Source organism: Crocuta crocuta, unplaced genomic scaffold (assembly GCF_008692635.1).
Source record: "Crocuta crocuta isolate KB4526 unplaced genomic scaffold, BGI_CrCroc_1.0 scaffold154, whole genome shotgun sequence".
In the NCBI taxonomy this organism is placed as follows: domain Eukaryota; kingdom Metazoa; phylum Chordata; class Mammalia; order Carnivora; family Hyaenidae; genus Crocuta; species Crocuta crocuta.
The window spans coordinates 6594174-6617147 of record NW_027530545.1 but is presented as its reverse complement, the minus strand read 5'-3'; the positions used below and the strand labels follow the sequence as shown (position 1 = coordinate 6617147).

Here is a 22974-nt window from a genome sequence, read left to right as displayed (position 1 = left end):
CATAGTAGCAGATCTCAAGGCAAGAAATTAAGTTTGTGGTTAAAGCAATATTTATTAGGTTGACAGAGAAAGTCATAAAAGACTGAGACAGAGCTGCTGCTCCCATCATTATGTGTAGACTACGACAATAAAGCCATTATTGAGAATTCCTGTTACCAAATGCTGTGATATATTTCAGTCCTCATTCATGTATTTTAATTGAGCTCCCTCTATGTCTTGAAACACCTCACCCTTCATTCTCTCCTGATTTTTTAAATTATTTTCTTTGACCATTCCTTCTAATTGTCTTTTGCTGACAATTACCTTTTCATTAATTTCTGCAAACATCAGAGTTTCTTGAAATTCTGTTCTTGATATTCTTACCCTATGTATTTTGGGGTAATATCACCTCAGCAAGCATTTTTGTGAGAGTAGTAATGCATATGTCTTTACCCTTGACTTCTTTCTCAAGCTCCAGGACTTTCTTTTCTCTCTTTTCATGCTGCTTCTTGACTTCTCCACCTAGATAGTCCACAGACCTCTCAAGTTTAACTTTTCTCACTTACTCTCTTAACTCAGCATGAATCTGTACTGTATTCCTTATCTCTCCAATGATTCCCAAAACTGACAATGGTGTGGGTTGTTGTTGTTGTTTTTTAATCCCTTCAGTCCCTAAATTTCTAGTTCTAACTCTTCCTTGTGTAGCTGTATATTCCTTGAATATTTCATCTTTAATTGTCTTCTTCTCTCATTTCCTTAGTCTTTCTCCCTTTGCCCAAAAATATGCCATGGTTCCCTGTTTCCAAGAGAACCCTTTCATTTGACTCCGTCTTTCTCTGTAAATTCCACCCTCTCTTTCCTTTGTCACCAATTAAATTTTTAAAAGATTAGCTGTGTCGTTTAACTTTTACCCATACCACAATCCATTTCAGCTTACTGAAATTGTACCCAGGGCACCAGTGACCTTCTCATTGTCATCCATCCATTTCAGCCTGTATCCTGCAAATAGCCCTAGAGTATTGGAATTTCTTGAATCTTGTCTTCTTTCTTCATCTCCTCTTCCACTATTCCTCTCCATCATATTTGTTGCTATTTCCCTCAACATCTGTCCTCAGAATTTATGCTTGTATCTTAAGCTACCAACACAGGCACTCCCAGATGAAGTATATTGTGATTCTGTCATATATCTTAATGCACTAATACTCAGTTCTAAAGTTCTTAAGTTGTTCACTTATTGCTTAAATTTTATTTGCTTTGCCTCCATTGCCATATTGTAAGTTTCTGTAGGTAGTGGTTTTATCTTAGGTTTTTTTTTTCCCGGTCTTCCCCACAACTTCTATAACACAATGGTGGACTGAAAGTAGTTGATTATTAACTACTTACTGCTTAAACAACTATATTAAAAAACATTAATTTTTACACATAATTTATTTGTGTATTATAAATGTATTTATTGAAATTGCTAAGCCATAAATCTGTATGTAAGCAAACTAAATGATCTTTGTCTTCATGGAGCTAGTAGTAGCCTAGAAGAAAAGCCCAGCTAGTAGAATAATTTTTATCTCCTCATCTCCAGACCCCCAAAGTAATAAACCAGACAACTCAGAGATGTCTTAAAAATAATAAATTTTACCACAGACCTTTTATCAGTAAATAGTGGTTCCCACTGCTTTCTAGTAGAAATTGTTAAATGGCAGAACTTCTTTCTTAAGGTAGAAAAGTAGTAAGATTCTGATCTTGTGGATTTTTAATCATGTGTCATAATAATTTGAGGCTACTTTTTGAGTGTGCAGATAGTTTTTGCCCACTCAAATTGATGCTGTCACTATGGTCATAATGATGCCAGTGATGCTAATTGCCTTAGAATCGCTAAAGATACTTTTAACAGAATGGTTAACATAAAAATTTACTGTATAGCAGCATAAAAACATCAGTCAACTGAGAAAATACAGTTAACACTGGAAAGAAAGGCCATGATATTTAACTGTAAACAATGTATTGAATTCTTGTTACCTGAGATATAAAGAGGGTATTTATCAACCAGACAGAAGGACATTTCTAGAAGCAGCAAGAAGCAGCAGAGAAGGAAACCTGAGGCAGTGTTTGAATCCCATGACATTTCCTGCATATCCCATGACTACCTCCTGGATAGGAAGTAGTGTTACTCTGGTAGTAATGTTAGATAAGAAACTCACTACGGCTCTGCAGCTTGATGGAAAGAAACCTATCCTTCTCCACACGCTAAAGTTAGAGTAAGTTCTTGGTACAATTAGTGAAGGTTACAAAATTTTATCAGAAGTAGAATGACCAAACAGCTGAAGGTGTATAGCATATCATATCATAGCATTGTTTTCCTTGGTCCCCAGAACACACGAGAGCTGCTTGTGATGTTATGATGCTGTAAACATGAGGTCAGGTTTTTGTTTGTTTGTTTTTTAAGGTGGGATATTTGGAAATGTTCTTTTTTTTTTTTTTTTTTTTTTTTTTTTAAGTTTATTTATTTTGAAAATGAGAGAGCGAGCAGGAGAGGGGCAGAGAGGTAGGGAGAGAATCCCAAGCAGTCCACACTGTCAGCGCAGAGCCCGATGCAGGGCTTGATCTCATAAATTGTGAGATTATGATCTGAGCAGAGATTAAGAGTCAAACCTTAACTGATGGAGCCACTCACATGCCCTGAGGTAGAATTTTCTTAGATCCGGAAAGCTTGCTTCTTATTCTGCCACTGGCCTTACAGACTTTGGACCATTCCAGAGAACTTGAGCTAACAGATAACAGAGATGCCCATTTAAAGTTGAAGTTTGGAAATACTGCTTCTTTTGGTTTGGTCTCTTATTCCAATCTGTGGCCCTCCACTTTAAAGACCAAGTTACTCAGACTCTCAGATGAATTGAAGCTGACTCCACTGCATAAGCCAAAGTATGGCCACATAAAATTTCACTGCACTAAATGTAATCATTACATGGAGTAGAATACTTAAGTTGACATTGTCACTGTACTCTCTTCCTATGGCCAGTCTTGGCAGCCACATTATAACAAACCAACTAATTAGCCCTGGTAATCGCCATCATAGGACTGGAAATCCAGATGATTATTGCATTTATTCTGTGAAGTTATACCAATATGAGAAATCAGAGATGAGAAATTTATTTTGTAGGTTCTGCTATCTTCCATTGACTTCATACAACCCTCAAATCAATTTGTATGTTCATCTTATCACAATAGAAAGATTGTGATAATAGCACTTTGTTGAAGTTTTCCAGCCTTAACTCCGTGTAGAGTTCCCTGTAAATGGATATGGAAAACGCATAATCCATCCTGCTAAAGCTGATCAGTCTTCACAAGGAACAAGGAAATAGATGTGACCGAGCAAATTTTTACAAACCTTAGTATGAGATACGTCAGCATTATATTATTTACTATATTGATAACGAAGAAGGACATCCTTGAGAGGCCAGTGTCAGAACTCCAAGGGGAATCACCTTAGGACCACTGTCCAGACGTAACAATGTTATTAGCAGAATGAGTGTTGAGAATAAGGAGTCTCTAGTACTTAAGTAGCTTGGATAGAGGAATTGCCTTTATACGTAATTCATACGGGAAATTGCATAGTGTTGAAACTTCTGGAAATATGCTAAGTTTATTCTTTTACAGTTTCAAAAGAAACTTGTTATACTAGTTGCAATATATTGGAGAATATTGATTTTTCATTGTAGATGGATATAGAAAGAAACCTTCTGTATCTTCTTGTTTCTGTTGGAAAACAAAAGCACAGAAAGAACTAGTAGACTGTTGAAAACTAGATCTTCAGGTGTATAGAATCAAAATATCAGATTTGTGATGGACCCTCAGTGTCTTCTAGTTCAAGACTTACCTGAGGCATAGATTGTTGCAGTCTTCCCAACTGTTCATTCAGTCTTCTTAAATGTTTTAAGTTGTGGTTCTTACTACCTCTCAGGACAAAATGTAAATTTTTGGATAAATCTCCTCATTAATAAATCTGTTGTTACATTGAATTGAATTCTGTTTTCTGCAGTCGTGATGTCTGATCATCGTTAGACCGATCACTTTTTTTCTATAGGTATAGTTTAACTTTGATTTCTCTTTTTCAAACATTATAGTTGATGACTATTTGTGTTTTTCATTTAGCTTGTAACACTTCAGGAAGCAAAACTGCTGCTAAACGAAGATGATTATCTTATTAAAGCTGTGTATGACTACTGGGTAAGAAAACGTAAAAACTGCAGAGGGCCATCCCTCATTCCTCAGATTAAACAAGAGAAAAGAGATGGCTCCACCAACAATGACCCTTATGTTGCCTTTCGGAGGAGAACAGAGAAAATGCAAACTCGAAAGGTAATGGGCAAATTAGATTTAATTAGTATACCTTAATAGTATTTAAGATCAGTTTTTTTTTTTTCTAACTTCAATAATTTTGAATACCTTGAACCTGAAGGGAAGCTAATAACACTGTTGAATGTAATGTTAGCAATCCTGCTCTTCAGTAGCTTCTGTTGGTCGCTTTCTGTTGGTACAGTATCCAATACCTGTGCCCTTTATAAGTCTCCTGAATTTGCCATTTCAACCTTGCAGTTGAAGTAGTAAAAGGAATTACATATCTTTAGCTCAGAAATTTGAGTTCTTCCGTAAACTATACATTCTATACATATCCTCTTGTTTGGGAAGCTTAAGAGCTTGTAGCTCTTTTGAAACCATATTCTGATTCTTGGAAATAAAAATGAACTTTACTCCCTGTAGCTACTATGGGATCATGGGAAGTAAGGAAAGTTTCCTTTCAAGCCTATTCTTCCAGTAGTCAAAAGTAACAGTGGAATCTTTTTCTTCTTTTCTGAGTTGTCAGTTGTGTCAGATTTCTAATTAATGAACTTGTCCCTATCTGCCTTTCACAAGCAGTGTGAGCCAGAATTTTAAGTAAGAGAAACAGGGTCTCATGCTGTGGAATGATGTGATATAGAAGAGAGTGTTATTTCAGAGGGAGCATTCATTGTCTTCCTTTCTCATAATCAACAGTAAACACCATACATATTCTCTAACATTGCAAAAAATTAGAACATATAAATATAAAAGCCATGAGGAAGTATGATTGGAGGCAAAAGCCTTTTCTCTGGATTCCTGTTTTTTCTAACATTAAAAGCTATCCTTGTCAGTTGTTAATGTAACAGCTGTGAAACAGAACAGCTGCCAGGAATAGTATATTTTAGGAAAAATTCTATTGGTTAATAACCAGTTTCTGTAAGTCTGTCTTGGATTTCCCAAGTTTAGATGACATTCCCTAAACCCGGCTAAGTTTCCAATTTGGCATTTTAGTTCTTAGATCAGGAAATCGAGGATATTTTATGAAGATGTAACATCTTAGAAAAGACTGGAATGAGGTAAATTTGTAAATATAGTCAATTAGACATGAGGAAGAGGAGGTTTACCTGAATCATTAAAAAATAAGAACTACAAATGGTTTTTTCAAAGAAATGTAATTGATTCAGGTACATTCCAAAAGACTTTTAGCAATGTCTTTTGAAGGAAGTATACTAGTAGACTTCTTTTAGTGAGTGTGAAGAACTTAAAATTAGCAATATTTATTGACATGTAAACACTATTCTAAATATTTAAATTAGTTTTATTCTTAAATAGGTTAAGTCACTGTTTTCTAACCAGTGTATATTGAGAATTGCTAGTAATGAGTTCCTGTGTATAGGTGCTTCATTGTACAATAACTAGTACTGCTTTTTCCTGACACTCTGATTTCTCTTACCTCTTATTTTCACCTTCCTCTTCCTCTTTTCCAGTAATCTTTTTATTCCTCTCTGTTTTCAATTTTGGGACCAGACTATTCCCCTTCATGCACACTGATGCTGCTTTGAAATGTTTGTTTCAAAATGAGAAAGTTGGGAAAGCAGTCAACAGTGAATACCCCTAGATGTTCCAGACGACAAGCACTAGGATAGGCAAAAGTGAATATTGCTAACAAAGGATCCCTACTTTTTTGTTTCCACAAAATTGAAAACACATGTATAGCTAGATACAGAGGTGCTAAAATAAAGGGCTTCTGAAATATTTGCTTGGCAGTCTAGAATTTAATTTTAATTTGGTAAACTAATATTTAATTTGGGAGTGCTTAAGTACTTAAGGACATTCGTAAAGAGGTCATCTTAAGGCACCAGCATGTCTGAAAGTGCTGATTGGGAAGTCTTAAATCAGCATGTGTGTTGAATATGTTTAACCCCATAGATACAACTGTTAACATCTGTGCTTTTCCTCCTCCCTCTCTGTGGCCAGAATAAACAAGATGGACAGGAGAGGAAACTCAGAGTAGTTGTTCTCCGTCTGGCTGCCTGTAACAATCTCCTGTGAATTATCCTTGGTTATTAAAAGATCTACAGTTAAATCTAAGTGCAGCAGTTTGAAAACTATTTTCCTAGAGATTTGGCAGTAGGTCAGAATTACACTATGTAACTGGGAATAGGGAGGAAAGAGTTGGTCCAGAGCAGAGACCATTGTAAGGAAGGGTAAAGGGTGAATAGATTTGAAAACAGGGATAAGGCCATCTTAAAAGCATAGAAAAGATGTTAGTAGGAACTCACTGTTTTTAATATTGATATAGTCAGATACAGATCTGTGCATGTATATGTGTACATACATAGATTACAGGTATATTTTGTAGCTCTGTTCGCTTAGAGAGTCTAGAAGCAGTGATACTCAGTGAGCATGCTGAGCATGTAGATCTTGATTTTTAAATACCATTTTCCATTCGAAGGAACCAAGGCACTATAGAAAAATAGTGTTTCCAGGTCTAGGGCTGGGAAAGTATAAAGATAAGCTGGGAACATTCTGCTATGCCAGAAAGTAAGACTGTTGATTAAAGATAAAAGAATGTTGGATCTATGTCAGAAGGCCTCAAGAGCCAGCTTGAAGGGGGACTTAACTAACCAGATGTGGGAAAGTTTTAAGTGTCTGAATAAATAGAGTAACGAATAACCCATAGTAACCCATGAGTCCATAGTAATATAAATGGATGGATGGATAGAGGGTGGGAGGGAAGGATGGATGGATGAATGGATGGTTGGTTGGTTGGTTGGTTGATTGATTGGTTGGTTGGTTGATAAATAAAAGAGAAGGGAACACTTTTCCTTTCAGTAGAATTTTAAAATTTCCCAGTGTCAGTAGAATGATGAAGTTTACCATTTGGCAACCACAGTAGTAATAATTGTTTCAGACAAAAGTTAGGATCAATGGATACTAAACTAATGGTAGGAAATTTGATGAGAAACAAGGTCCATAATCCTACACCATACTTTTTAATTAAAAAAGGAAAACTAGGGGCGCCTGGGTGGCTCAGTTGGTTAAGTGTCCTACTTCAGCTCAGGTCATGATTTCACGGTTTGTGGGTTTGAGCCCTGCGTCAGGCTCTGTGCTGACAGCTAGCTCAGAGTCTGGAGCCTGTTTCAGATTCTGTGTCTCTCTCTCTCTCTCTGACCCTCTCCGGCTCACACTCTTTCTCTCTCAGAAATAAAGCATTAAAAATAAATAAAATAAATAAAAAAGGAAAAATAGTAATTTCACTATAGGAACCTTACAACATCTTAATCAAGTGATCAAAAATACCATCAACAGTAATGGGACAAATAGGTATCATTCATTTAACTCCTGATATAAGAGAGGGATACAGTGATCACTTCTGTGATAATCATTGTAAGAATACATAACCTGAATTTAATTGTGGGAAAACACTGAATAAACCCAAATTTAGGAACATCCTACAAAAATAAGTGGCCTCTATTCTTTAAAAATGTCAAGACCGGGGCGCTTGGGTGGCTCAGTCAGTGAAGCATCCGACTTCAGCTCCGGTCATGATCTCATGGTTCATGGGTTCGAGCCCTGCATTGGGCTCTGTGCTGACAGCTAGCTCAGAGCCTGAAGCCTGTCTTCAGATTCTGTGTCTCCCTCTCTTTCTGACCCTCCCCTGCTCACGCTGTCTCTCTCTCTCTCTCAAAAATGAATAAAACATTAAAAAGAAAAAAAAATGTCAAGACCATGATCACTATAGAAAGTCAAAGGAGCTATTCCAAATTATCAGAGATTAAAGAGACATGACAACTAAGTGCCATTGTACTCCTGAATCAGATCCTAGACCAGGAAAAAATTTACTGTTATGAGTGAATTTAATAATAAAAATTACTGACCTGCTAATGCCCTTTAGAGCAACAGTTACATAAACATATAAAAATATATATTTGTTGCTCTAAAGGACATTAGTAGAACAGTCAGTGAAATATGAATAAACCGTTTAAGTTAGATAATAGGATAATACTAATGTTAATTTCCTGATTTTAATAATGGTACTGGTTATATAAAAGAGTGTCATTGTTCCTAGAAAGTACATATTAAAGTGCTTAGAGATGAAGGGACAGTACATATCCCAACTATTCTCAAGAAATTTTTAAAATAGGGGCACCTGGATGGGTCAGTCATTTAAGGATCCAACTCTTGATTTTGGCTCAGGTTGTAAAGTTCACGGCTGGTGAGTTTGAGCCCCACATCATGCTCTGTGCTGACAGTGTGGAGCCTGCTTGGGATTCTCGCTCTCCCTCTCTGTCTCTGCTTCTCTCTCTCTCTCTCTCTCCTCAAACTCTAAAAAAGTTTTTAATACTACTAATTTTGCATGTTTGTATATGTTTTTATTATACATTCATGTGTATGTGTCTTAGTCCGTTTAGGCTGCTATAACAAAAAACACCATAGGCTGGATGCTTTAAACAACCTATTTATTCCACAGTTCTTGAGGCTTTGAAGGTCCTAGATACAGGTACCAGCATATTTAGTGTCTGGTGAGGGCCTACTTCCTGATTCAGAAGCAGTCATCTTACTGTGTCCTCACATGGTAGAAGGGACAAGAGAGCTCTTTGGGGTCTCTTTTATAAGAGCACAAATCCATTTATGAGGACTCCTCCCTCATGACCTAATCACCTCCCAAAGGCCCTTCCTCTAAATACCTTCACATGGGGGCCTTGGGAGTTTCAACGTGAATTTTCAGGGGACACAAAACATTTTAGCCCCTAACAACATAGACTAAATAAATACATAGAGAGAGATAAAGCAAATGTAAAATAATAACATTTGGGCAATCTGAATGAAAATACAGAAGAATTCTTCATACTGTTTTTTTTAACTTTATGTAAATATGAAATTATTTCAAAATGAGTAAAAAGAAAAAAGTAGAAAGGACTAGAGAAAGGCAAAATAAGTAAGGTAGTTAATTTGGGCCTAAAGACAGCAGAAAATGAATGGTTAAGATAGAGCGGAAGCATACAGTCCACAAGAACCACTTAGTGAAGAGGAGGCAATCTTAAAATGATCTGGTGCACTTTTGAATATTGTTGAGCTGGCATGTAGCCTTACATTATTACTCATCTCTTGATCAGTATGTCTCATTCTTAGACTGTAAGCCTTTTGAGAATAGGGAACATGTGCAATACCCTGTACAGGGGGACACTTTAATATTTGCTCTTGGTAATGTTAATTTTTTTTCAATTGGGAGATAGTGCTGCCTGCTTGCCAATTTTTTTTCTTTTTCTTTTGCTTAAAACCACGCTTTAGGTTTTGCCTTTTGTCACATAGTACAGGAATGGTAAAAAAAAAAAAAAATTTTTTAATTTTCTTTTGATAAAATAAATGACTTACTAACATAACATTTAAAATACTTGTCATATGGGGTCACGTGGATGGCTCAGTCAGTTGAGCAGTACGACTTTGGCTCAGGTCATGATCTTGCAGTCTGTGGATTCGAGTCCTGCGTTTGGCTTTGTGCTGACAGCTCAGAGCCTGGAATGTGCTTTGGATTTCGTGTTTCCCTCTCTCTGTACCCCTCCCCCACTCACCTCTGTCTGTCTCTCAAAAGTAAACAAACAATAAAAAGAAAATTTAAATACTTGGTATGCAGTACCTTAATGAGACTTAGTTTAGGTTATGTTTTATAGGTGACAGTTACATTTCAAATACAAGAAACTATACATAAAGGAGTAAAACTTTGAATCTTTAAGTTTTATTTTCTCCATTATAATCCTCCAATATGAAATCTGGCTTCAGTTTCTTTCTAATATCGCATTGTATTTTTAACTCAAGAATGGGAAGATTGCCTAAGTGCGGTCTGTCTGGATATATAGAATAGGAGGTGGTAATGGTCTGTTTTTAAACAAATAGTTCCATGCCTACTATAAATATTCCTTGGTTATTTGATTCAACAAAATATTTTATATTAACAGTGACTTTATTCAGATATTTGCTAATTACAGCTGAGCCTTCTTTAGTTATTAAGCAGGACTTTCATTTTGAGATATTCAAATTAAATCTTAGGCTTCAAAATAGGACCTTNAAAAAAAAAATAGGACCTTCTTAACAATATTCTGAAATTTAGAGTTTTCCCTTGTTTCTACCCTGCAGTGAGGCGTTGTCACTTTGAAACATGACAGTCCCATTCTTGAGATGCTTTATATACTACTTTCAGTTTTATATCTGAGTTTCTGATAGGAAGTTTTGCTTGTCATTTTCATTGTGAGTGTTTACATTGCAGTGTATTGAACCCTCCAGCCTGCAGCTACAGAGGTGGATGGATGGACAAGACCCATTTNCCATTTTTTCTTTTTTTTTTTTTTTTTTTTTTTTTTTTTTTTTTAGGTAACCTTGATTTAACAGAACTGTTTCTGTCCCTAAAAAATGCCTTGCATCAGTTTGAATGGACTACATTTTCTGATTGATACACTAGATTTTGTTTCAGGCAGACTTTTAAAATATGTTTACGTTGAAATTACCCCTTCTGTCATTCCATCTTTTCAACAATGGGCAACATTTTTTTTTTAACATTTGAGAGATACTTGCTTATACTTCTGTTTTCAGAGTTAAATAGATAGGTTCTCTTATGTAGTAGCTGTTTAAGATAATTTTTTAACATTTTTACATTTAATAGTTTTTTAACATTTTGCTTTCATGAAACAGATTTGGATCTCATAAGATTTGGTTGAATGAAAATGTAAATGTCAATAATTGAATTGTTTATTTTTCTAAAATTTTTTTTTTTCAATAGAATCGTAAGAATGATGAAGCCTCTTATGAAAAGATGTTGAAATTGAGACGCGAGTTTAGTAGAGCCATAACAATTTTGGAAATGATTAAGAGAAGAGAGAAAACAAAACGAGAATTATTGCACTTAACCTTAGAAGTTGTGGAAAAAAGGTAACCTTGCTGCTGTTATATACTAATGGTACCTTTAGCCAAATGATGGTCAGAATGTAATCAAATGATTTGTTTTATTTTTTTGCCATGCTTTAAAACATTTAAAATTGATTCTTAAACAAAATTTACATTTTTTGAATAATTCTGGTCTTACTAGTTTTTTTTAAAGATTAGATTATCAGTTTGGATTGCGAATTTGGAGTATATTTTTGTGTGTACTATGTGTAGATCCTCTAATATACTTAATTTTTTTTCAGAATACTTGAGTTTTATTTAGATAAGAACCTAGAGATCATTTTGTCCATTCTTTTTATTAAAGTTTCTGTTAAAATTTGAGGGAAATGACTTTAAATGATTTTATTTTCTGACTAGGTAGAAAACATTTTTTGTTTCAGCGCATTTTAAAAATGTGTCTCTAATGCAGTAGTCCTTTTCCTGCATAATTAAATAAACTAAACTACACCTGACAGAATTTTATGTCCTTCCTGAGGTAAGCATCCTAAATATCATTTCCCAGTGTTTAAAAATATTAAATATATAAGAAAATTGTCTTCCATTTTCTTCAGAGGGTTTTTTTTTTTTTTTGGTTTTTGTTCTTACTTTATCCCAGATATGAACTTCTTTATTCCTGTAAGTTTTCTCTTTCAGGAGTAATCTGATTAATTGTTGGCTCTCTGATTAATTGTTGGCTCTATTTGATTAGTTGTGCTCTAGTTAATTGAAAGATCATTGGTTTTTCTTTCTCATTTATTTTTAAACTACAAAACATTTTCTTATATTTTGTTACCTTTTCAAGATATCATTTGGGAGATTATGGTGGTGAAATCCTTAATGAAGTGAAAATCAATAGATCAGAAAAAGAGTTATATGCCACTCCAGCAACTCTTCATAATGGAAACCATCACAAAGTCCAAGAATGTAAAACTAAGGTGAATATCCTCTGGGAAGAAGCACGTATGGTAATATTGTTCAGACAATCAGGGTTTCATGAGCTGTCTTAGTATAATTTGGTTAAGAAGAAAGTAATTAACGTGTGTTAGTTTTTACTATTTGCCAATCACTTTGCTAGGAATTTTTATATACATATTAACTCATTAATCCTTATAGCAGCCCACTGTCACAGATTTTATCTCTGAGTAACTTCTAGATTGTATAGCTAATAAGTGGCTGATTCAAGATTTAGGTCTAGGCCTACCACCAAAAACCATGTGCTTTTCACTATGCTATCTGCTTCTCTAGAGAAAATGGGTAATTAAAGTTTTGTTGTTACCACTAGCCTTAGTAAATCCTGTGTTGTAGTGGCAAGCATCAAAACCTAAGATTAAAGCTTCCTTCATTGACACTATTGAAAGTTATTCTTAATTTCATTATCACTTCCAGAACCAGCATTAATCAACGCTCTCTACTTTGAGTGATTTGAAGAAGCCCTGTAACTTCCAGATTCTATTTTCTTCATAATAAAGCGCTAGACTCAGTGATTAAGTCTCTTAGACTGAAAGGAATTGTATTTATTCAGTATTCACTTGGCACATTAATTAAAGTATTCATTAATGAAACCTTTAAGGAGCTTAGTTTAAAAAGGAAACAGGTATTGACTGAGCTTTTAGGCAGTAGAGCTTTAGTATGTACGTAGCAAGATTTAAAAGGCAACATAGGGTGTTTGTGGAAAATTCATCTTTTAAAAATGTACACAATTCTTACTTTTCATGGGTTCATCGTTAAAGGTCAAAGAAGAATGTGGAGCAGGAAGACTCCTCCTTTAATCAGCTGATGTCAATTCAAACACTTTTGGTTTTTGTTCTTAATCACAGGCATCTAGTTAATCACAGGCATCTAGCCCACCTACTTGATTCTTCTTAAATCACATTTGCCTCTATAGCCAAAAATGTTATCAGGGCAATAAATGTAATTTTCTAAGTTACTTTTTAAAAATCCATTTACTATAAATGAATGCTTTTTCCAGGTATACGATTGATAGACAAAGAATATGAAAATCTCAAACTGAAATTACTGACAGAATCAGCCTTGATTATATTTTAGATTTTTATTTTAGATTATCTGTAGGAATAAACGCTCAGAATGCTTACTAGTTTTAGAGAAATGGTTGCATTCGTTGTTGCTCTACCCCGTTAACACACATAGTTAACTTTATTTAATTTGTCACACATCCCACCTTAAAATATAGGTAGTTTTGAAGAGGTTGGATTGGTATTTTTTGATGCCATAGCTACAACCACTGTATGAAACCTAGCTATATCACTAAATAATTTGCCATTTAAACAACAGTTTCATTGTATGTACCATTTTCGACCCTGCAGTAGTTTTAACAAGAATGTGGACTACATGGGAAAATGTAGAACCTCTTAAATATTTTTTTCACTTTGATATTGCTTGTGCTTGGGTGATTTGTTAGAACAATTATTTCCGAATTTTGAAGTGGTAGAACCCTGTTTATTAAAAGGAATGTCACTGTGTTAAAACAGATAGTAGCAGATCTCTGCTGAGGGGTGGAAAGCAGGGGGCGCTGGAAACCCACCCCATCTGTCAGTCTGATTGCCAGATGGCCTCTCAAGTGCTCTCACAGAACTCTAGGGTATTTGAGAACAGTTTGATTATTATTCAGTTGAGGCAGCAGTTACATTCTAAAAAAGTGAAGTTTTTTCTGGTTAATAAACTTATTTTCCTCAAAAAACTTACCAGCCATAGACATTTTTAAAAATTGAAAATAAGTGTAGAAGTAAATTAATGAATTTATAATCTAATTCAAGTTATTTTAACATAAATTTATTAATAAATTAATTAAAATTTATTAAAACAGTAGATTTGAACAAAATTAAATTTAAATACTTTTAAATGCTGGATTGCATAATATAGCAACTTTTTAAAATCACTAACATTGTAGTTTATAAATAACAATATAAAAAGCAAACTTAAGTACCATTATTTTTAATCATAACTTGGAAAAAGTGAAACATTTTTTAATTTATGACCACATATTTTTTACATATTAAAAGCAATAACTAAAATCACCTCCTGGGTAAAAGTGTATGTTTTTCAAAGAGCAGTATAGTTTTTCATGATTTCTAAAATGATTTTCATTTCTTCCTTTTGGGGGAAAAATCGTCATGTAAACAGCACCCTCATCATTTGTCTTTGAAAGAAGAGGCTTCTGATGTGGTTCGTCAAAAGAAGAAGTACCCAAAGAAGCCTAAAGCAGAGGCTTTGATAACATCTCAGCAACCCACTCCTGAGACATTGCCTGTGATCAATAAGAGTGACATTAAGCAATATGACTTTCACAGCTCAGATGAAGATGAATTTCCACAGGTGCTTGTTTTAAAACTATTTTAAAGACATTTCCTTCTAGTCTTTTTTATTGCTATATTTTAAAACATAATTGACCTCTTAGTTTTGATTCTTACTTTCTTCACCTAATGTTATATAGCATAAACATTTTCCACATTATTTATATAGCCACTGATGTGGTATTTACTTTCCATTATGTTCTCTCAGTTGGATAGAATTTACTCTCTGGAACATTTAGGTGGTTTTCAGCATTCCCTTTTATAAAAATGAATGTTTCTATTCTTTCCCTCTGTTTTTAAAGTAGATTATTAGAAATGAAATTACTGGGACACCTGGGTGGCTCAGTTGGTTGAGCGGCTGACTTCAGCTCAAGTTGTGATCTCACGGTTCATGAGTTTGAGCCCCAGCTTTCTGCTGTCTGTGCAGAGTCCGCTTTGGAATTTCTGTTCCTTTCTCTCTCTGCCCCTCCCCCACTCACATTCACCCACACTCACACTCTCTCTCTGTCTTTTTCTCTCTCCCTCCCTCTCTCAAAAATAAGTACACATTAAAAAAAAAAAAGGACTTACTGAGGGTTAACTCAGTCAGTTAAGAGTCCAACTCTTGGTTTCAGTTCAGGTCATGATCTCATGGTTGGTGAGTTTGAGCCCTGCATTGGGCTCTGCACTGACAGTCTGGAGCCTGCTTGAGATTCTCTCTCTCTCTGTGCTCACTCTCACAAAATAAATAAATAAACTTTAAAAAAAAAAGAGAGAGAGGTGGAATTACTGAGCCAAAGATTATCAGTATTTTAAGATATTTAATATATAATTATAAATATTCACCAACAGTAACCAACAATAACTTTCTTTTACAGTATACTACTAGCATTTTATTTTATAATTTTTAATGTAAACTTTGCTGATTTGGGCAATAACCTTTTTTTTTTAATGTTTGTTTATTTATCTTGAGAGGAAAAAAGAGTCTGAAGCAGGCTCCACATACAGGGCTCAGGATTAATCCCTGAGCTGTTATCAAGAATTTGGAGCCTAACCGCTGAGCCACTTAGGCTCCCCTAGCAATAAGCATTTAATTCTAAAGATTCTGAAGAACTGATACAAATTATAAATCATGAAGATAATTCTTTGGTTTATATTGCAATAGTTTATAGCAAGATGTTTGCAAGTTTAAAATCTTTTTTTTTTTTTTATGTTTATTCATTTATTTTGAGAGAGAGCAGGGGAGGGGCAAAGAGAAAATCCTAAGCAAGCTCTGCACCATCAGCACAGAGCCCAGTATGGGGCTTGACCTCACAAAACCACAAGACCATGACCTGAGCTGAAATCAAGAGTCAGATGCTTAACCAACTCAGCCACCCAGGTGCCCCTGCAATTTTAAATTCTTAATTTCACTTTCACAGGTGCTGTTTTTAAAACAAGACCTTTATAATTGGGCACCTGGGTGGCTTAGTCATTTAAGCATCTGACTTCGCCTCAGGTCATGATCTCGTGGTTCATGAGTTCGAGCCCCAATTTGGGCTCTGTGCCGACAGCACGGAGCCTGGAGCCTGCTTCAGATTCTGTGTCTCCCTCTATCTCTCTGCCCCTCCCCTGCTTGTACTACATCTCTCTCTCTCTTTCTCTTTATCTCTCTCTCTCTCAAAAATGAATAAACATTTAAAAAAATTTTAAACAAGACCTTTATATATTAAAGTATGAATTTTAAAAGATACGTATTTATCTTTAGCGCCTGATCTAGTAATACCCTCTTTTTTCTGTTCTGTATGGTATAGGCAACCTAAAGAGAATGCTGTAACAAATAAATTTTATTGTATTTTAAATTTTTATTACATTGCTTTAAGAGAAAAAAATTTTTAAACCAACATTACAGACCTTTGGAAGCAAGACTGTTTTATGAAAGACTTTTTGGTTGTAACTATTTAAAATCTGGAGTTTACATAAAATTGTAAAATGTGTCCCCTTTGACTAGATTATATATTCTTTTACTCTTTTATCACTAATTTTAGTTTTCCTACCCCAGATAGTTTAACATTCATATATGCATTGTCACAAATGCACAAATACAGGTTTAATTTAGTATACTCTTAAAAAGCAGTTAATGAAATAATTCATTACTTTTGTCAAAGGATCATCCAGTTAGACTCAGTGCATTAAAGAACCATGGGATATGGCCATTTTAGAGGAGTGAGGAAAATAATGTCCTAACAGATAGTAGTTTTCTAGATAGAAAGTTCAGGGAGGACTTCTAGGCAGAGGAAACAGCATGTAAGTGAGAATTGCTGGCAGTTTGGCATTGCTGGAGCATAAAATACAAAGGGGAAGAGAGGTTGAACAGAATGATGCTTGGAGTAGTAGCCAGGTGGCAGATGGCTTTCATCTACATTATACATCCTAGAACATTATTAAAGAATTTTGAGTAAGAATATGACATGGTTTCTGTATCTATTAATAATAGCCTTATATTGGTGGTACTGAGGAAAGCCTTTAAAGTTTTGCTGTACACTCCCAGCCCTCAGGAATGACACCATGGGATATTATGACTTACAGAAACTTTTTCTTTATTTCTGAATCAGTCCATCATCTTGATAGTAGGACACACTTACATATTAGTCATATATTCCTCACGCATTAAGGGACTTTTGGTTCTGTTCTAAATTCTTGTGTTTATTCATATAGTCCTCAGGCCTTCAAACCCACATTAAAATTTCAAATTGTATTTTGAAATTTTTAGGTTCCTCTTGAGTCCTTTTACTAGGTCTTTGACATCTCTTATCAATTTTTATAATGGTACCCCTTGTCACTAAAGAATAAGTATTTACCTATATAGTTGGATATCATTCAGTGAGGCAGCTATTTAGGATGAAACTCTTACAAAATCAGGATTTTATTGCTAAAAAGATCTGTAAAATAATGATGTGCTTCTTCTTTGTCCAGTAAACAAGGAAAAAGGGAATAGGAAGACTTAAGAGAACAAACATTGTAACCAGACTTACCCAACTGATTTGCAGCAGAGCAGAATTAAAACTCTTTTCTTAATCAGGCTTCTGATTTTCCTAATATCAGCTCTCTCTTCCTATGTCTCAGAGTAAATCCTGGAATCCACTCCTGGAAAATGGTGGTTGGGAAGAAGGGGTGGTATATTTTATGAGACGAATTTCTAAGATTTTGTGACACTTCTCTGTATTTTAGAAAAGGTAGATGATTTGCAAAGGAACCAAAGTATAAAATTCACATTGGGGATTTCCTTTCAAATTTCATGTTTGGGGCTTAGTTCCACAGAAAGAAGAATCAGCCCCACCTTACTGTTTCTGTGTCTCCCCCATAGGGTTGGTGGAGGTATATTGGAACCTCAAACAAATGCCTTTCTCCCCTGGATGACCCTGCTCAGTGGTAATTACCACAGTTTGGAAATAATGTGGAGAACACATTTTTCCTCTCAAAATAGGAAGAGAGGGATTTGTGAGGTTCAAAATTTGCAAGTAAATATGGTTGAGCCAGCGTTGTCAGAAAAAGAGATGTACTCCAAAGTGAAATTGCAAGACTACTGAAACTTAAGTACCAAAACTTTTTTTTTTTTTTAATTTTAACCATTACAGGTAGAAGTTTATCTAAACCATGTTATTTCTCTGCTGCATCAGAGTATATCTGTATATGCTATACTCTGTTTTTGATGACGCGTATAAAGTTTGCTCTAATGCATCAGTGCTGCCCCAGGGGTCCACTCAAGTTTTATAGGGATATTTCACCTGAGATCATATGGTTCCAGGCAGAATGCATTCTAATTATGTGACAGCTTCTTGAAAGTCTTTAGTTGTTTTTTTTTTTTTTTTGCTGTCAGGTTGGGGCTTACCATTTCTCTCTACAACCAGTCTGCTTACCTTTAGCAAGCCTTCTGTCCTCTTCTAATTTTTCTGCTTCTGATCTGCCAAGTTTAAAAAGTGATTTTATTAAACTGTACACCTGAAATATTACATTGTATGTTGACTGGAATTTAAATAAAAACTTCTAAAAAAGTGACTTTAAAAAAATGAGTAGGGAAATAAGGGACTCCCTTTGAGAAAAACGTATGACCTTTATGGCTCTGGAGGGGGCACATTCATAAACCATTTTTACTTCTTAGTTTTTGGGGTTGTTACAGAGAAAGTTACTGTAGAAAAATACATCTGCCTATATAGGTGAATCATAACTGTCAAAATATTTATGGCCATATACATTATTTAGAAAATATACATGAGATATATAAAAACTGTACTAATTCTTTTTAAGTACTTACATGTTCAGAAGCAATTACACCACCATGTTAACATACCTGCAGGAACTAATCCATTCAAAAAAATCATTTTTAACCACTGAAAATTGTTGCTAGTCTTTAACTATTTGGGGGGAATTTACTACCTACTTTATGTAATGTAGGAGTTTTTTTCTGTTTGTGATCAGATTCTGAGTTTAGACTCTTACAGAGATTGATATGTTGACGTCTGATGACTCCTAAATGGAATGTCTCATGCCTCTTTTTTCTAGGTACCATCCCCAGTATCAGAACCTGAAGAAGAAAATGATCCTGATGGTCCCTGTGCTTTCAGGAGGCGAGCAGGATGCCAGTATTATGCTGTAAGAATTTTATTTTTTTTGTAGTGTTTTTGTGAGCCAGATATTAATAGGTAACTCTTGTCAGGGTAAGTTAGTCGTGATCTAAAAATGAGAAGCCCATCAGCCTTTTTTATTTAATATTGCCTATACACATGGCAGTAAAAGATGCTGAAAGGTACTTAGTCCTTTCAGAGTATATCCAAAAATATCATAATCCTTTGCTTGGAAATTGATAATTTGGAATTCTAAATTTTAAAAATTTAGTTTTACTTTGGGCTTTAACTATAGTTTAGCAGTTATGAAAATTTACTGTCACTGCTTGAGTTAGGTAAGCCCAGAATCTCTAATTGAAGTTTTGATAGTTGCTGTTCATTAAAATGTGTTTTAGGCAAGCCCATCCTGTGTGTACTTACCAAGTAAGCATCAAACATAAAAGAATCATCTTTAAACTCTTCACATGGCAATATTTTGTCTAATAATTACATTCATAACTTTTTGACACACTTAGAAATTTCTTTATGCTATTACATTTTGGTACAGCATTCTATCAGAAGGGACCCTCACTCCCATATGCTCAGGTTTTCAGATAAGATAGGACTATAGAGTTAATGAGGATAGCTCTCATATATGCCTTGTGGAGACCGTTTGCCTTGTTGCGTTAGGGTAAACATCTACACTTCCAGCTTATTTAGGATGTGTGTGTATGAGAGAGAGAATAGTGTAGAAGAGATAGAAAGGTATTTACAAGTTACGCTACTGAGAGGAAGAGAAAAATTATGAAGGGGTAGAGAAGTGTTAAGACCCAGAAAAATAGAATAATAAAGGGAATAGGAAGGTAGAGAAATGGACTGTATGTTCTTAAGAGGTGTCAGCCTGACCCATACATGCTTGAAATACAATTTCTGGTCCAAAAAAAAAAACTTCCTTCTGGTTTATCTCAATAGGAAGCTTGTAAATTCCTAACTTTCCAACCTCTACTTTTCCACATAGATGTTAAAAGCCATATTATTCTTTAAAGATACATTTCTTTTAAAATATACCCTAAAATATTAAATTCAATTTGAGTTATTTTGGTGAGTGAACTTTTGATTCAGCTGTATAAAATTTTATATGGTTAAACCTCAGTTTTACAGTTTGATATCTAAATTTATTTGTTGTGCTAGTGCTGAATTTTATTTTTATCATTATTTAACTTTTTTCATTTCATATTTATTCCATGGATTTTAATTCTTTTCTTTCTTTGCAGCCTCGTTTGGACCAAGCTAACCACTCCTTTGAAAATTCAGAATTGGCAGATTTGGATAAGTTGAGATACAGGCATTGCCTTACAACACTCACAGTCCCAAGAAGATGTATAGGATTTGCAAGGAGGCGAATTGGCAGAGGTGGAAGGTAAACTACTTGTTTTGACCTGATTTTTGTTCTACAAGGTAGAAGGGAAGGTACAGGGAAAATGTTAATAAATTCTTCCAGGTAATATTTGGTTTTGTATTGCTTTTCAGGGTCATAATGGACCGAATATCCACAGAACATGACCCACTCCTAAAACAGATAGACCCTGAAATGCTGAATGGTTTTTCAAGCTCTTCCCAAACTATAGACTTTTCTTCTAATTTCACTCGGACCAATGCTTCCAGTAAACATTGTGAAAACAGACTGTCCCTTTCTGAAATATTAAGCAATATCAGATCATGTCGACTACAGTGTTTCCAGCCAAGGCTACTAAATTTACAGGACAGTGATAGTGAAGAATGTACCTCAAGAAAATCAGGGCAGACTGTGAACAATAAAAGAGTTTCTGCAGCATCTGTAGCTTTATTGAACACCAGCAAGAATGGCATTTCAGGTAAGCTGTCACTTTGTTAAAAATATATTCTGCTCTTTTTTCCGACTTAATTTTCATTATCCACTAAATAAAGGCTCAGGGTAAATTTTGAAGATTTGTTTCCATAATCCCATAATGGAAAAGAATTTTATCTTAACCTATTACATTTTTTTTTCCAGCCTAAGAAACTAAACCCTATTATTATGGTTCATATTTTTACCGATATCATGATACCTATAAAACCACTGACTTGTATTTTCAGTGTGTGTGCCTGGTATGGTGAATGTGTAGGTAGAATGCATGGGGAGTTCCCTATGGGTAAAGTGGTTATAAGCTGCTACCAGATCTTCATAACCACAGTGTGCATTTTGTGTATATTAACTTTGCTCAAATGTAGGCATTGCTCCTCAGGAGTACCACTGAAAGCTTTCTTTCTGAAAAATGATTTCTTAAGAGTCTCCCTATGAATAGTTGTAATTTATCTGATAGCTAACCTCTGATTGAGACTAGAAAGCATTTTTCATTTTAAGAAACACTGTGCTGAATTTAATATTTTTATGACATGTACATTGTAAATGTGTACCATCTAGACAGTCTAAAATGAAACTTTGGTTTGTTTTTATCTGTGGATAGTCTTTATCACATATACAAGTAGGTATAATTTTAAATATCCTTATGGTATATACAAACTCACAGTCCCAGGACAAGACTTAGGCTGTTAATATCCTTTCTTCTTTTACTTTTTTTTAAAATTTTTTTGATGTTTTTATTTATTTTTGAGAGAGAGAGACCTCGTGAGCAGGGGAGGATCAGAGAGAGAGGGAGACACAGAATCCGAAGACAGGCTCCAGACTGTGAGCTGTTGGCACAGAGCCCGACGCGGGGGTGGGGCTTGAACCCACAAACTGTGAGATCATGACCTGAGCCAAAGCTGGACACTCAACCAACTGAGCCACCCAGGCACCCCTATCCTTTCTTCTTTTAAAACACATTAAAAAAAATGTGTTTCTAACTTCTTTCCTGGGTGGTGCATTTTACTATGCAAAATTATGTTAAACCCCTTTAAAGTGATTTTAAAGTATTTTAAGTGTCTGAAATTTGGTCGCAGTTTTATTTAGTCATTTTTAGTTACTGGACTACTTATTTTCAAACTTAATCTAGACATTTATCTGTTTAAAGATTATAATGGAAAATTGGATTTGTTTGAATGATTGGAAGTTGACATGTCATTTCTCCAAATTAGTTGGTTAATTTTCTCGGAAACAAACTTAGGTAAGGAAAATGGCATCCTGTTCTATAAAGTTCATGAGTTTGTGAAGTTTAATGAGCTTTTGAAGCTGAAATACCTAATATGATTTGTGGTGACAGGCTTCTTAGAAATCTAAAGGTAGTAGGAAGTTCATGAATATTAGGTCGATTTTTTTTTTTTTCCTGCCAGCTCCAAAACCGTGTTCAAATGTAACTGAACTAGAACTCCTGTATCAAAAATTACTCAAAATAATTTTTGCCAAAAGGGGAGTTTAAGAACATCTTGGGGCGCCTGTGTGGTTCAGTCACTTAAGTATCCAACTCTTGATTTCTGCTCAGGTCATGAATTCATGTTTCATGAGATTGAGCCCCGCATTGGGCTCTGTGCTAACAGAGCCTGCTTGGGATTCTCTCTTTCCCTCACTCTTTGCCCCTCCCCTATCATGCACTCACTCTCAAATAAACATTTTAAAGATAAAAACATCTAAATATAGGCATTTATAATTATATTTGACAGTAAATTGAGTTTCTTTTCTATCAGTGTACCATACCAAAGTAATGATTGTTTCATCTCAATTTGAACATAGCCCGATATTTGCAGCTTTCTACTGTACATTCCCAATGTACTCCAGAAGATTTCACTTAACTGTTTTCTAGAAAATATGTATAGTTATATATGTTACTGTATCATCAGTACTCTATATGTATTAAACTAGAATACAACATAATATAACTTAATTCCTTAATAACTAGCTCTAGAATTTTGTGACACTACTATACATCAGC

General features: G+C 34.8%; 1 protein-coding gene across 4 annotated transcripts in view; it reads left to right on the top strand.

The window, feature by feature from the left end:
• Positions 1-22974, top strand: part of EPC2 (enhancer of polycomb 2) — a 121445-nt gene that overhangs the window by 84877 nt on the left and 13594 nt on the right. For 3 of the 4 annotated variants that reach the window (XM_077767786.1, XM_077767784.1, XM_077767783.1), the window contains exons 4-10: positions 4126-4332; positions 11072-11220; positions 12017-12149; positions 14356-14547; positions 19047-19136; positions 20362-20507; positions 20618-20961. In XM_077767786.1, coding sequence (XP_077623912.1) covers positions 4126-4332; positions 11072-11220; positions 12017-12149; positions 14356-14547; positions 19047-19136; positions 20362-20507; positions 20618-20961 — 1261 coding nt within the window. The remainder of the gene's footprint in view (positions 1-4125; positions 4333-11071; positions 11221-12016; positions 12150-14355; positions 14548-19046; positions 19137-20361; positions 20508-20617; positions 20962-22974) is intronic. The other variant, XM_077767785.1, reaches the window with a different exon arrangement.